This window comes from Hypanus sabinus, chromosome X1 (genome assembly GCF_030144855.1).
Source record: "Hypanus sabinus isolate sHypSab1 chromosome X1, sHypSab1.hap1, whole genome shotgun sequence".
In the NCBI taxonomy this organism is placed as follows: Eukaryota; Metazoa; Chordata; class Chondrichthyes; order Myliobatiformes; family Dasyatidae; genus Hypanus; species Hypanus sabinus.
Genome location: NC_082738.1, coordinates 12183749 through 12199513, shown reverse-complemented (window position 1 = coordinate 12199513; position 15765 = coordinate 12183749). Strand labels below are relative to the sequence as shown.

The 15765-nt window shown below is 44.0% G+C and overlaps 1 protein-coding gene across 1 annotated transcript in view; it reads left to right on the top strand.

Moving 5' to 3' along the window:
* The window catches only part of ddx42 (DEAD (Asp-Glu-Ala-Asp) box helicase 42), a 71305-nt gene that overhangs the window by 5498 nt on the left and 50042 nt on the right, over positions 1-15765 (top strand). The window contains exons 3-4 of the mRNA XM_059955784.1: positions 9697-9856; positions 13494-13555. Coding sequence (XP_059811767.1) covers positions 9697-9856; positions 13494-13555 — 222 coding nt within the window. The remainder of the gene's footprint in view (positions 1-9696; positions 9857-13493; positions 13556-15765) is intronic.

Genomic DNA, 15765 nt, shown 5'->3' with positions numbered 1-15765 from the left:
TGTTCCAAATATGGGATAAAATTTTAGAGTCTGTGTCAAAAAACTGTTTAGGAACAAATGAAGGAACTGTTCGAAGTATATATAAGAATTTCGGTAGAACTATCATTTTAATAGCATTAATTTGACCAATTAATGATAGCGTCATAGGAGTCTATTTAGAAAGTGTTGGGTATAATCAATTAATGGGAGAAAGTTATATTTATACAGATCTGTAAAATTCTTGGTAACTTTAATACCAAGATAAGTAAATTGATTTTTAGCAATACTAAAAGGTAATTGTTCATACTGATCCAAATGATTATTAATAGGAAATAACACACTTTTGTATAAATTTAACTTATATCCAGAAAAACTACTAAATTCGGAGAATATGGATAACATAGAAGGAATAGGTTTCTTAGGATCCAAAATATAGACTAACAAATCATCTAGATACAATGAAACCTAATGCATTTTATCCCTTCTCTTAATACCCTGAATACTATGGGAATTCCGAAGAGCAATAACAAGAGGTTCGAGAGCCAAGTTAAATAACAAAGGACTAAGAGGACAGCCCTGCCGGGTACCTCTGTATAGTCTAAAATAGGGAGATTTTTGATTGTTAGTTATAACTGCAGCCATAGGAGCTTGATAGATCCAGGAAATGAAACCCGGACCAAAATTAAATCTTTCTAAAGTTACAAATAAATAAAACCACTCCACTCTATCAAAAGCTTTCTCTGCGTCAAGAGAAACGACATATTCAGGTTCTTTGGATGGAGAGGAATAAATAATGTTCAATAGTCTCTGAATATTAAAGTATGAATATCTATTCTTAATAAATTCAGTTTGACCATTACAGGTAACTTTAGGTAAAATATTCTCGATCTTATTAGCCAAAATTTTAGAAAGAATTTTAGAATCCACATTCAGTAAAGAAATTTGTCTATAAGAGGCACATTCAGATAAATCTTTTCCTTTTTTAGGAATTAGTGAAATTAATGCCTCATAAAAAGTTTTCGAGAGAGTCCCAGTGGATATAGAATCAGTGAAAACTTGACATATATGAGGTGTAAGTATCTCAGTGAAAGTCTTAAAAAATTCCACTGTATATCCATTTGGTCCCGGAGCCTTACCTGATTGAAGAGAGGATATAGTCCTTGTTATTTCCTCTTGTTTAATAGGTGCATCAATGTATTCATATCTTGAGTAGAAATTTTAGGTATGTTCAGCTTTTGCATAGAAATAGTATTGTCTGAAAAGTCAGATTTATAAAGGTCAGAGTAGAAATCCAGGAATACCTTATTAATTTCCTGACCATTTGACGTTTCAATTCTATCAGCTCTTTGTATTTTCATAATGTGTCTTCGAGCCATATTTGCTTTTAATTGACCAGCCAACAATTTGCCTGACTTATCCCCATGTATGTAAAATTGACTTTTAGATTTGAGAAGTTGCTGCTCAATGGGATAGGTCAAAAGCAAATCGTACTGTATTTGAAGTTCCACCCTTTCCTTATAAAGATCTTCATTAGGTGTTACTGAATAAACTTTGTCTATTTATTTAATCCTGTTAGTAATCACTAAAGGTTTAGCTTTGGTTTTCCTTCTTAAACCTACTGAATATGAAATTATCTGTCCCCGAGAAAAGATTTCATCGTATTGTGGCGACCTATTTCCTGGCACATCCGAACCGGCTCACAATTAGATAGCCTACGGGGTTTGCGAGCACAGAGCTTTGGAGCCTCTGCGCCACGGGGGGCAGGTTGAGGGAGGCTTAAAAGTGAGGCTGAGGATTTCGAATAAAGTTTTTCCTTCGACTGCAGTTACCGACTCCGTGTCGTAATTTTAGCGCTGCGTGTAGCACACCGCTACAATTGGTGACCCCGACGGTCCAAACGATTTTTGGACCAGAAATGTCTGACGCCGCCTCTGTTCATGCGGTTTCGTTGAAACTGCCGTGTTTCTGGACACAGCGACCGAACCTATGGTTCCAGCAAGCCGAAGCCCAATTCCACGTTCGCCAGATCACCTCAGAAGACACCCGCTACTACTACGTGGTGAGCTCCCTCGACCAGGACACAGCGGCCCAGGTCATGGAGTTCGTACAGTCGCCCCCGGCAGACGGCAAGTACACGGAATTCAAAGCCCTGCTCCTCAGGACTTTCGGACTGTCACGGTGCGAGCGGGCTGCCCGTTTACTGTACCTAGATGGCTTGGGCGACAGACCTCCATCGGCTTTAATGAATGAGATGTTGTCTCTAGCCGACGGACACACACCCTGCCTCATGTTTGAGCAGGCATTCCTGGAGCAGCTGCCCGAGGACATACACCTGCTGCTGTCCGACGCGGATTTCAGTGACCCCCGGAAGGTGGCAGCCCGGGCGGACTTGCTGTGGAACGCCAAAAAGGTGAGCGGGGCATCCATCACACAGATCTCCCAGCAGCAAACCAGTCCAAGCCCGGCCGCAGAGCCCGCCAACCCCCGGCCCAAGGAACACTGGTGCTTCTACCACCAGTGGTGGGGCGCAGAAGCCCGCCGTTGTCGCCCGCCCTGCAAGTTCCCGGGAAACGCCAGGGCCAGCCGTCGCTGATGGCTACGGCGGCTGGCCATCGGGATAGCCTCCTGTATGTGTGGGATAGAAGGTCGGGATGCCGGTTTTTGGTCGATACTGGTGCCGAGATCAGCGTTTTACCTCCGACGAGTTACGACACCCGCAGCAGGGCACCGGGTCCCCCCCTGAGGGCCGTGAACGGCAGCACAGTATGGACCTATGGCACCCGTCAGGTGCAGCTACAGTTCGGCTCCAGCCAGTTCACGTGGGGCTTTACACTGGCCGCCATAGCCCAACCGCTTCTGGGTGCGGATTTTTTGCGGGCTCACAGCCAACTGGTCGACCTGCCCAGGAAGAGACTGGTACACGCCGAGACCTTTCAGACGTTCTCCCTGGGTGCAGCCCAGTTGCCAGCCCCTCACCTCGGCTCCATCACGCTGTCCGACAACGACTTCACCAGGGTCCTGGCGGATTTCCCATTGGTTCTGGCACCGCAGTTCACAGCGGCCATGCCCCGACATGGCGTACAGCTCCACACCCCGACCCAGGGACCACCCCTCCACGCCCGCGCTCGGTGGCTTCCCCCGGACAAGTTCCGACTGGCGAAGGAGGAGTTCCAGAGGATGGAGGAATTGGGGATCATCCGGCGGTCCGACAGCCCATGGGCCTCCCCCCAGCACATGGTGCCCAAAGCGACGGGAGGCTGGAGACCATTCGGCGACTACCGCAGGCTGAACGAGGCTACCACACCGGACCGCTACCCTGTGCCACACATTCAGGACTTTGCAGCAAACCTGCACGGTGCACGGATCTTCTCCAAGGTAGACCTCGTTCGAGGGTACCATCAAATCCCGATGCATCCTGACGACGTCCCCAAAACGGCTCTCATCACCCCGTTTGGCCTTTTCGAGTTCCTCTGCATGCCGTTCGGCCTGAAGAATGCCGCACAGACGTTCCAGCGGTTAATGGACGTGGTGGGACAGGACCTGGACTTCGCGTTCATCTATTTGGACGACATCCTCATAGCCAGCAGCAGTCGTCAGGAGCATCTGTCCCACCTCCGTCAACTCTGCGCCCGACTGAGTGAGTACGGTCTTACAATCAACCCCGCCAAATGCCAGTTCGGACTCGATACCATTGACTTCCTGGGCCACAGGATTACTAAAGACGGGGCAACCCCTCTGCCCGCTAAGGTAGATGCGGTCCGCCACTTCCCCCGACCCACCACGATCAAAGGCCTTCAGGAATTCGTAGGTATGGTCAATTTCTACCGCCGCTTCCTCCCTTCAGCTGCCCGGATCATGCGCCCCCTGTTCGCCCTGATGTCGGGTCCGAGCAAGGACATTACCTGGGACGAGGAGTCCGCCACCGCTTTCGTTCAAACGAAGGAAGCTTTGGCGAACGCCGCAATGCTAGTACATCCCAGAATGGACGCCCCTACCGCATCTAACACGGCAGTCGGTGGGGTGCTGGAGCAACTCATCGAAGGTCGCTGGCAACCCCTGGCGTTTTTCAGCAAACACCTGCGGCCACCCGAGCTCAAGTACAGTGCTTTCGACCGGGAACTGTTGGCGCTCTACCTGGCAATCCGGCATTTCAGGTACTTCCTAGAAGGTTGGCCCTTCACCGCGTTCACGGACCACAAACCGCTTACCTTTGCGTTTACGAAAGCGTCCGACCCCTGGTCGTCCCACCAGCAACGCCACCTGTCCTACATCTCTGAATACACGACGGATGTCCGGCACGTCTCGGGTAAGGACAATGTCGTGGCGGATGCGCTCTCTTGCCCTACCGTTCATGCCCTTTCCCAAGGGGTAGACTTTGAGGCACTGGCAGAGGCGCAGCAGGCGGATGAGGAGATTCCGAGTTACAGAACCGCAGTCTCCGGTTTGCAGCTCCAGGACCTCCCCGTAGGCCCGGGTGAGAGGACCCTACTCTGTGACGTTGCCACCGGCCAGCCCTGTTCCGTCGTCCCGACAGCCTGGCGGCGCCGTGTTTTCGACTCCATTCATAACTTGGCACATCCCTCCATCCGGACAACTGTCCGGATGGTTTCCAGCAGGTTCGTTTGGCACGGACTCCGCAAACAGGTCAGTGAATGGGCCAAAACGTGCATGCACTGCCAGACGGCCAAGATGCAGCGGCACACCAAAGCCCCACCGCAGCAGTTCCATCCCGCCCACCGGCGTTTCGCCCACATTCTTGTGGATATTGTGGGCCCCCTGCCAGTGTCGCGCGGAGCGCGGCACCTCCTGACTATCGTGGACCGGTTCACAAGATGGCCAGAGGCGGTACTGCTCACCGACACCACCTCCGAATCTTGCGCCCGAGCCCTGATCACCACCTGGATATCTCGCTTTGGTGTAACGGCCCACATTACCTCCGACAGAGGCACCCAGTTCACCTCCAGCCTGTGGTCAGCTATGGGCAGCCTTTTGGGGACTCAGTTGCACCACACAACTGCCTACCACCCACAGTCGAACAGGCTAGTGGAGCGTTTCCACCGTCACCTGAAGTCGGCCCTCATGGCCCGCCTGCGAGGAGCCAACTGGGCGGATGAGCTTCCCTGGGTCCTACTCGGCATCCGCACAGCGCCCAAGGACGACCTGCACGCCTCGTCGGCCGAGCTGGTATACGGCGCGCCCCTGGTCGTCCCCGGGGAGTTCCTACCAGCCCCACAGGGGCAAGAGGAAGACCCCGCAGCAGTCCTGGGCAGACTACGCGAGAAGCTCGGTAACCTGGCCCCCATACCCACTTCACAGCACGGGCGGAACCCGACCTGCGTACCCAAAGACCTGCAGAACTGTAAGTTTGTGTTTGTACGAAGGGGCGGGCATCGGCCACCGCTGCAGCGGCCATACGAGGGGCCGTTTATGGTGCTCCGGAACAACGGGTCCACGTTTGTGCTGGACGTTGGGGGGAAAGAGGAGGTTTTCACGGTGGACCGCCTCAAACCGGCCCATGTGGACCTGGCGCAACCGGCCGAGTTTCCGGCACCTCGGCGCAGAGGCCAACCTCCCAAGCAGGTTCCGGCCCAGACTGTGGACATTGGGGGGTGTATCGCCGGTTCTGGGGGGGGGGGGTTATGTGGCGACCCATTTCCTGGCACATCCGAACCAGCTCACAATTAGATAGCCTACGGGGGTTTGCGAGCACAGAGCTTTGGAGCCTCTGTGCCACGGGGGGGGGGGGGGGCAGGTTGAGGGAGGCTTAAAAGTGAGGCTGAGGATTTCGAATAAAGTTTTTTCCTTCGACTGCAGTTACCGACTCCGTGTCGTAATTTTAGCGCTGCATGTAGCACACCGCTACAGTATCCCAAATAACCAAATTTGACATTCCCTTGGTTGTATTTAATTCAAAAAATAAAGAAATTTGTTCTTTAATAAAACTTAGAAAAGCTAAGTCCTGTAATAATGTAGTATTAAATCTCTACTGAGAAGAATTTAAAATGTTATCAGGAAACCTAAATGTTAATTTCATGGGTGCGTGGTCCGACAACGTGATGACATCATATGTGCAATTGGCAACAAAAGGCACCAATTGCGTGTCCAGCAAACAATAATCAATTCTTGAGTATTTATGATATACATGCGAAATGAAAGAAAAATCCCTATCTTTAGGATGTATTAATCTCCAGATATCAACCAAACCGGATTCAAATTAAAAAAAGGTTAATACAAATTGCAGCCTTATTAGGAAGCAACAGATTGGTTGCTGAACTATCAATCGAAGGATTTAAGCAACAATTGAAGTCACTGCCCATAATCAACTTGTATTCATTTAAATTTGGCAATGCAGAAAATAGTTTCTTAAAAAAATTCAGGACTATCTATATTAGGTGCATAAACACACACTAGAGCCACCTTTTGATCACATAACAGACCAGTAACAATTAAATATCTTCCAATTGAATCAGTAACAGTATTAAAATGTATGAAAGGGATTTTAGATTTAATAGATACCCCTCTAATTTTAGTTGCTGATAAAGAATGAAATTGATAACCGCTACAAAATTTAAAAAAAAACAAATTTTCATCTTCCCTAAGAACGATGGGTCTCCTGCGCAAAAATATTATCAGCCTGAAGTGGTGTTTTTAATTTCTTAAAAATCTTTTTCCGCTTAATGGGTTGGTTCATACCGTTCAAATGCCAAGATATTAATTTTATTGACATCCATATTTAAATTTTAATATAAGAATTTGTAAAGTAAGTTATGGCCTAAGCACAAACCAAATCTACCAGGTAAAACAAAGCATGAACTTGATCAAAGATAAAAGAAATACAACATGATTGACAGAAAAGCCTCTCAGGATTGCCCAGTTGGAAAACACCGAATCTAATAACTCCACCCCTCCCCCCAAAGCCCGAAAACCGTCCATTAGGCAGACAGCATGCTAAACTACTATTCCCTATCCCCTGTCTCTGATTGGCAGGATCTTCTCAGACATTATGTATTGACACCACTAGCTAAAGACAAAACAAAAGAAAAATGAAGAAGTAAACAATTTCAAATATTTTGATATAATGTCTAACAAAGATTAGAACCTAACATCGGCTGTCTTAAATTCATTTAAAATAAGTTAGTCATATATTCAAAAAAGAGTAAATCCAACCAATTAATGTGTTATGACTAGTGCTAGCCACTTAGAGGTCAATAAAAAAAAGTAAGTAAATATGTGTATATTAAATCCAAAAGTATATTAAGTATTGAAGTTTTCCCATTTCAATGACTCCCAGCTGAGGATTAATCATTCAAATTGCTTGTGAGATGGCTTTGAACTCCTTTATGAATCTCCAACCCTCTTCTGGAGAGTCGATCCATTTGGGGCAACCATTAGGTGGAGAGATTCTCAGGTGGGCCGGGAAGCACAAAGAAGGACGACAATTATTCTATAAAGTTCAGCCATCATTTCCCGATATTTAACTCTTTCAGCATAAACCTCTGGAGTGAAATCCTCAATGGCTGCCCCATTAAAGATTAGCTTCCCTCGCTTCTTTGCATCTCAGAGAGAATCACTTCTTTAGTTGTAAAATAATGCAGGGTTAGTATCACATGGCGAAGTTTCATCTCAGGTGAAGGCTTTGGGCGGAGAGAGCGATGGGCTCTATCTATTATCGGAGGGGCTTCAAGTATCTCACTAAAAAGTGAATATAACATATCTGTAAAATATTTTAATGGCTCACCGAATTCCGTATTTTCAGGCAAACCCAGTATGTGTAAATTCATCCTGCAGCTTCTACTTTCCAGATCAACCGTTCTTAATTCTCGATATTTCCGAAGTAGCCTCATTAATTTTCTTTTCCATAGCCGATATATCTTTAATTCTTGTTCTTTAATAACTTGATGCATTGCCTCCTGTTCTCTTTTGATTCTGTTAGTATCTTGAGCGCCTTGAATTGGATTTCCAAATTGCCGCAAGAATCCTGGACGACGGAAATAATTTTTTCAAACTTTTCTCAGCCTTCACCAAGCTATCAGTCTTCAATTTCATATCTTCCATTAAAGAGAGCATTCTTTCTGAAGTAAGGACTTCCGCTGATTGCTCTGTTGGGTCGGTTTCAGCAACGTTTTTTCCAGCTTTTTTTTAATCCCTGCCATCGTAATTAAATTGTAAAACTTTAAACAGATCTAGCAGTGTGAAGTAGGTTATCAAAGTTAGGAGCAGCGCACACGCGTCCTACTCCATGGACTGGAGTAGGTTCACAAGGTTAATTCCCGGAATGGCGGGACTGTCATATGTTGAAAGATTGGAGCGACTGGGCTTGTATACACTGGAATTTAGAAGGATGAGAGGGGATCTGATTGAAACATATAAGATTATTAAGGGATTGGACACGCTGGAGGCAGGAAGCATGTTCCCACTGATGGGTGAGTCCAGAACTAGAGGCCACAGTTTAAGAATAAGGGGTAGGCCATTTAGAACAGAGATGCAGAAAAACTTTTTCACCCAGACAGTGGTGGATATGTGCAATGTTCTGCCCCAGAAGGCAGTTGAGGCCAAGTCTCTGGATGCATTCAAGAGAGAGTTAGATAGAGCTCTTCTAGATAGTGGGGTCAAGGGATATGGGGAGAGGGCAGGAACGGGGTACTGATTGTGTATGATCAGCCATGATCACAGTGAATGGCGGTGCTGGCTAGAAGGGCCGAATGGCCTACTCCTGCACCTACTGTCTATTGTCTATTGATTGCCAACGGGAGACTAGTATATTTTCCAGTCACATGCACACATGTAGGCTTAGGCACTGCACTGCTGCCTACTGCCTCTCTCCTGGATTCTCACTTACTTGTTCTTCAGCCATGCCCCATTCCTGGTGCTTGGTTCCAGTTTCACACCTAGAAAACTCTGCTGATGGTGACATACCACACCTGTCCTAGACTCTAGCTTTGGCCACATATAGTACCCAGTTGCATTCCCAGTCCCTGACTGCCTGCAAACCTATGTTCCCAGATCCCAACTCCCAATTCCATTTGTATTCCTAACCATATCAATCTTTGGTTCCACCTGTATCCCTGAACCTCTCACTCACTGGTTCTACCTCCATTTCTGTTTGCACAGGTCCCTGTCCCATGCACATATCTCGCCACACCCATTCCTGACTGAATCATACTAGGCCCCACATCTCCATTTGCACTGGTCCCAGGTTCTACCCTTACACCTAACAATACTGGCCCCCAATTCTGTCCATCTGATTACACCAGTCCTTGGTTTTGCTCACTCATATAATCATAGCATTTCCCAGTTCCTCTTGTAGATCTGTCTATACCAGTTTCCAGTTTTGCTCACTTACTACACTATTCCGTGGCTACAGCCACAGAACTATTCACATTATTCCCCTACCTAGGTGACAAATCTAACCACACCATTCCCTGACTTCAGCTCCAGACCTACATTTCTATTTGTACATACCTGACTACACTCCCTGCAACCACACCAATTCACAGCTCCACCTGTGCGCTAACTATATTGATCTCCATCACCACCTTCATGACCATGCTCAGTTGTGAGTTATTCAGAAGCATATTTACAAAATCCCATGTTTGTATAGGACTTTACTTCAAATCTAATGTAATAAGTATGTTTTTCTCTTTGTGATTTAAACAAATGGAAACTTTTATCAGGTTCTTTCTCTATTTTCATTGTTACTTGTATCTGGACTTCTAGGTATTTTGAAGATGATGATGAAGAAGACAGTTCAGCCAATGTTGATTTGCCATACATACCTGCAGAAAATTCTCCAACCAGACAACAGTTCTCAAGTAAAGCTGAGGACTCTGATGACAGCGAGGAGGACCCTCTGGATGCATATATGGCTGAAGTGGAGGTGATTTGAAATTCTAAGTTAAATTGTTTGCTTTAATTTTATTGTGGTAATTGATACTTGAAACACATATTTGAACACTTCGAGAATTATCATCAATGCCCATTGGTTGTGCAGTGGAAGCAGACTGCAAGTGCAGTTCTGCCCACTGCATTTCAGAATGTACATTAACCTCAATCTCAGACCAGAAGCATTTCTCAAGTCCCTTAAATGAGAGAGATAATAAAGATTATGAGTTAATATTCAGCTTCAGGCTGTCCAATTTCATTGTTTCATGAAGGTGAAGCTGAATGAGCCCAAGATGGTGCAGTGGTATAGCTAGAAGAGCTGTCCACGTGTCTTTTCAATGCAATTGTGTCTGTCTCTATTATATCCTCTGACACATACCTACCATCCTCCCTCTGTGATAAATTTGATCTTCAGATCACTTTTAAGTCTTTCCTCTCTTCTTAAACCTATTCACCTAGTTTTGGACTTGTGTGTAACAATCCCAGCCTATCCATTCCTATATTATAATTCAAGCTCTCCAGTCCTGGCAAAATCTTTGTGAACCTTTTCAGCATCCTCTCAAGTTTCATCACTGCCTTCCTATATTATAGCAACCAGAACAACACACAATATTCCAGGTGTGATCTCACCAATTACAGGGGTTCCCAACCTGGGGTTCCCGGACCCCTTGCTTAATAGTATTGGTCCAAGACATAAAATAAAGGTCGGGATCCCCTGCACCAAAGTCTTGTATAGCTGCAACATAACATCACATCTCTTGTACTCATTGCCTCGTCTTCTGAATATAAGCATGTTGTATGCTGCCTTCCCCTCCATGGCTACTCATATTTTGCCACTTCTGATGGAGGTTTGTTTCTGGATTTCTCAGTCGTTCCCAGGAGATAATCTTTCATTGTGGGTGACACCTAGACAGCTGTGAATGTTGGAAATGCTATTCATTCATGTATTTCTTAACCTTGGAATGTACGATGATGCAGTATAGCACTTATGGCTACTGGACGATCCACTTTGTAGGAGTGGTGGAAACAAACAATCAGTATCTTACAAAAAGCAATCAATATGTACTGGACAGAGTAATTTACAGGGGCATTTGAAAAAGATCAGGGTGAATGGGACATGCAGGTTGAATCCACCATGAATTGACATGGATTCCATTTGTCAAATGGCCTTCTGTGCTGAAGCACTTATGATTCTAGCAACTCAAAGCAAATCCAAACTCTTCTGCAACTTTTCTAGGTTGTATCAAGGTCTGTTCACCCCTCTGTGTTTGCTGAAATGATTTTAACATTGTTATTGTCATTAATATTAACATGATTTTAACAGTATCATGAACAAAGCAAATGAACAAAACGTGGATCAGTACTTGGAGCTATGATGTTGTGGCCGTTACAGAGACTTGGATGGCTCAGGGGCAGGAATGGCTACTTAAAAGTGCCAGGCTTTAGATGTTTCAGAAAGGACAGGGAGGGAGGCAAAAGAGGTGGGGGCGTGGCACTGCTGATCAGAGATGGTGTTACGGCTGCAGTAAAGGAGGAAGTCATAGAGGGATTGTCTACTGAGTTTCTGTGGGTGGAAACAGGAAGGGGTCAATAACTCTATTGAGTGTTTTTTGTAAACCACCCAACAGCTACAGGGACATCAAGGAGCAGATGGGGGAACAGATTCTGGAAAGGTGTAATAATAACAAGATTGTCATGGTGGGAGATTTTAATTTCCCCAATATTGATTGGCATCTCCCCAGAGCAAGGGGTTTAAATGAGGTGGAGTTTGTTAGGTGTGTTCAGGAAGGTTTCCTGACACAATATGTAGGTAAGCCTACAAGAGGAGAGGCTGTACTTGATTTGGTATTGGGAAATGAACCTGGTCAGGTGTCAGGTCTCTCAGTGGGAGAGCATTTTGGAGATAGTGATTATAATTCTATCTCCTTTACCATAGCACTGGAGAGGGATAGAAACAGACAAGTTAGGAAAGTGTTTGATTGGAGTAAGGGGAAATATGAAGCTATCAGGCAGGAAGCATAAATTGGGAGTAGATGTTCTCAGGAAAATGTATGGCAGAAATGTAGCAAATGTTCAGGGGATGTTTGCGTGGGGTTCTGCATAGGTATGTTCTAATGAGAGAGGGAAAGGATGGTAGGGTACATGAACCATGGTGTACAAAGGCTGTTAAAAATCTAGTCAAGAAGGAAAGAAAAGCTTACGAAAGGTTCAAAAAACTACGTAGTGATAGAGATCTAGAAGTTTATAAGTCTAGCAGGAAGGAGCTTAAGAATGAAATTAAGAGAACCAGAAGGGGCCATGAGAAGGCTTTGGCGGGCAGGATTAAGGAAAACCCCAGGGCATTCTACAAGTATATGAAGAGCAAGAGGATAAGACGTGAGAGAATAGGACCAATCAAGTGCGACAGTGGAAAAGTGTGTATGGAACCGGAGGAGATAGCGGAATTACTTAATAAATACTTTGCTTCAGTACTCACTACGGAAAAGGACCTTGCTGATTGTAGGGGTGACTTTCAGTGGACTGAAAACCTGGAGCATATAGGCATTGAGAAAGAGGATGTGCTGGAGCTTTTGGAAAGCATCAAGTTGGATAAGTCACTGGGACCAGGCCACATATGCCCCAGGTTACTGTGAGAGGCGACGGAGGAGATTGCTGAGCCTCTGGCGATGGTCTTCGCATCGTCAATGGGGACAGGAGAGGTTCCAGAGTATTGGATGATTGCAGATGTTGTTCCCTTACTCAAGAAAGCAGAGATAGCCCAGGAAATTATAGACCAGTTAGTCTTACTAAAGTGGTTGGTAAGTTGATGGAGAAGGTCCTGAGAGGCAGGATTTATGAACATTTGGAGAGGCATAACATGATTAAGGATAGTCAGCATGGCTTTGTCAAAGGCAGATCATGCCTTACGAGCCTGATTGAATTTTTTGAGGATGTGACATTGATGAAGGTCAGACAGGGTGGTCAGAAAGTAACAAAGGTATGTGACCATGTGCACTCCTTTTATACTATAAAGTAGTCTGAATGAATTTAGAAAAAAAACCTGTGAACAGGTACTGACTGAGTCACACTTTAGCTTTGCAATGAAACCGCAGAAGTTTAGAAACAAGTTACTAAAATTTATTTCAAACATACGGGTGACATAAGCATTCAGGCAGATGGGGCTTGTCAACTGTGGTTGGCAGCTCATCTAGGAGAAGAAGAACTCTGAATTCAAACCTTCACTGCCTTGCAGCTACACCCACTCATGGAGAAGACTTCAGGAGTAAAACCCTGAGTAAAAATCCAGAGCTGGAGTCCCTAAGACAGTCCTACATTGAGTTTAATGCTGACTGGCAACTCCTGTGACACTGCTGGTACCAGACTGTATCAGTCTCCCTTTCCTTTGCATTCATCAGCTGTGTGGAGAGGGGGAGCCTGCTACATAGGTAACAGCTTTTTTCTTGGTATCCTACTGCTCTGGCTGGTGCATCAACTGAAGGTGACAATGTAGACAGCTAGGAGGCAACATCAATTGTCAACTTCGGCCAATGGAGGGCCTCAAGCAAGGGTAGAGAAAGTTAAAACAATAAGGAAAAATACAATCTCGACCCAAATCCAGCATTTCCATTAAATTGCCTGTTTTTTTCTTCAAGGACCAAGCAGCAAAAGATATAAAAAGACTTGATGAAAAGGAATGTGAGAAGAAAAATGCCAAGTAAGAACCTATTTTAAGTCTTAATATTTGCATTAGCTCATTTGTAATTACATTGTAATTGAGTTTTACAATTCACTTATCCACTAATCAACTTACCTTGATTATTTTACTGGAAAAAGTAAAGCATTTTTTTCCCAGCCCAATTTGTGATCACAGAAAATAGCCAAGCAATTGAGATCAGAAAAGAAACAAAATATTTTATAAATACTACTAAAGACAAAGTTCTAACTCTGCCCTACAAAAGTGGGTGATCGGGACTGATAGGAAATGTTAAAAACCACCATAAACCTGCTGAACCAAATAGCCTTTCATGTTCTATTTGAGTAGATAATGTGCCACCAATACAGCCCTTGGAATTTTGAAAAAAAAACTTAAAATAACAAATCTCTCACCAAAATATCAAAGTAAAGCAAACTACAGGGCAAAATATAAGAGACATAGGTAATGATTTAGCTGGTGAATCATTGAAAATATTGTTCATATTATTTGAAGCAACAAAGTTTTGAAGTGGCCAGAAGTGATGATTTGCAGTGAGTAACTGTGGAACTTCAATCTTTTAGTCCTTCATAATGTGTTAACAAGATGTAGAACTGTACGAAGTGTCAATTTTTAAGCTTCACACGTAAAATGTAAAATCTCCCACTTCAAATGAACACCTTTTTCTAAAAATTGTTAATTTCACTGGAATATTTGTAGGTATTGGTCATGGGATGAAAGGAAAGTATCTGAGGGCCCACTTAAAAGCTTAAAGCTTCTCTGGCTACAGTGGATTCTGGTTAATTGGTCCATTGGTTAATCAGACAGTCACTTATTTGGGATAACTCTTAAAGAACAAAAGCTAATCAAAAACAGCTGGGATTCCCTTTGTTTATTTTGGACATTATGCCACTAAGTTGGGACAGGAGGCTATTGCCAAAGAGTTTCTGACTAGTGTCAGTTGTGTGAACTTGTACGACTGTTATACACTACACCGTGCTTAGAGCAAACAGTTTTTAAATAGTGTCAGTTGCGTATATTTTTGTTAAAAAGGCAGTAATTCTTGGGACTGACAGTTGGAAAGAAATTAACAGTAAGACAATTCGGAATTGTTTTGCTCATTGTGGTTTCAAGTATTCAGGTTTGACAATGCTAGAAACGCCCGGGAGTGAAAATGAAATGATTTCACTACTTCAACAAGTTAGGAACTACAAAGAAATTGAAGGAATTGACAATTATCTTGAATGCTACAAAGAAACTGAAGATTTGGAGGATGCAACAGTTTTTAACTAGTGTTAGCCACTTGTACTTCAGTGGATGTTAGACACTACACTGCTTAAAGTGAGCAGATTTAAAATAGCATCAGTTGCGTGTGCTTGTGTTTTGCTACTCATTTGACGCCAAATTAAAAAGCAGTGGTGTTTGACACTACTTCATGCAGGAAGGCAATGAAGGCAGTCTATTATCTGCATTAGGTACCTGTGCTGATTTTGTTCATTTACAGTCAATCAAAAGAACATAGCAGCGTACACTGGATGAATTCCTCCGACGCAAACTATTAGGATCTAATACCAAATTTCATAGTACTGTAGTAGTTTTGGTAGTGTTCTAATTTGTTCTGTATTTCATTTAAATGCATAATTTGTTATTCAGTTAAATGTAGTTTGTCTTTTTTAAACTATTTCCATGAAACTTTGGCTAATTGGGGCAAAATGTACTGATTCTGATGTGTCCCAATTAACCGGAATCCACTGTATATTCTGAGGCTTCCTGTTACTTGGGTTTCCCAAGTGGAGGTATTGCTATGGTACAGATGGGTGTTTCTCTCCAAGCTGTGTTGATGTTCAACATAAAAAGTGTTGATTTTCTGATCAATGTATAAAAATAGCCCATTTCTATATCATTACTGTAATTTGTTTTGTGTTCTTTATTTAAATTTAAACAATGCAACATACTGTGTTGTTCTATACTGAGTGGAGATCCATGAAATAACAGCATAGGCCTTGCTATAAATCTGTGAGTCAGATTCTTACTGTTTGGTTGAAGTCAGAAAACAGAGACATATTGAAAGATGTTTGTGGTCCAAGACTTCAACAAAGCATTATCTATAAATCATATCTAACATTCCCTCAAGCTTTTGTATTAATGCTGGTTTAATAATGTGGCAAGGGCAGTTCAGAGCATTACCTATTCAGAAAAATGATAGAAAATGTTGACATGTAAATTAAATACCG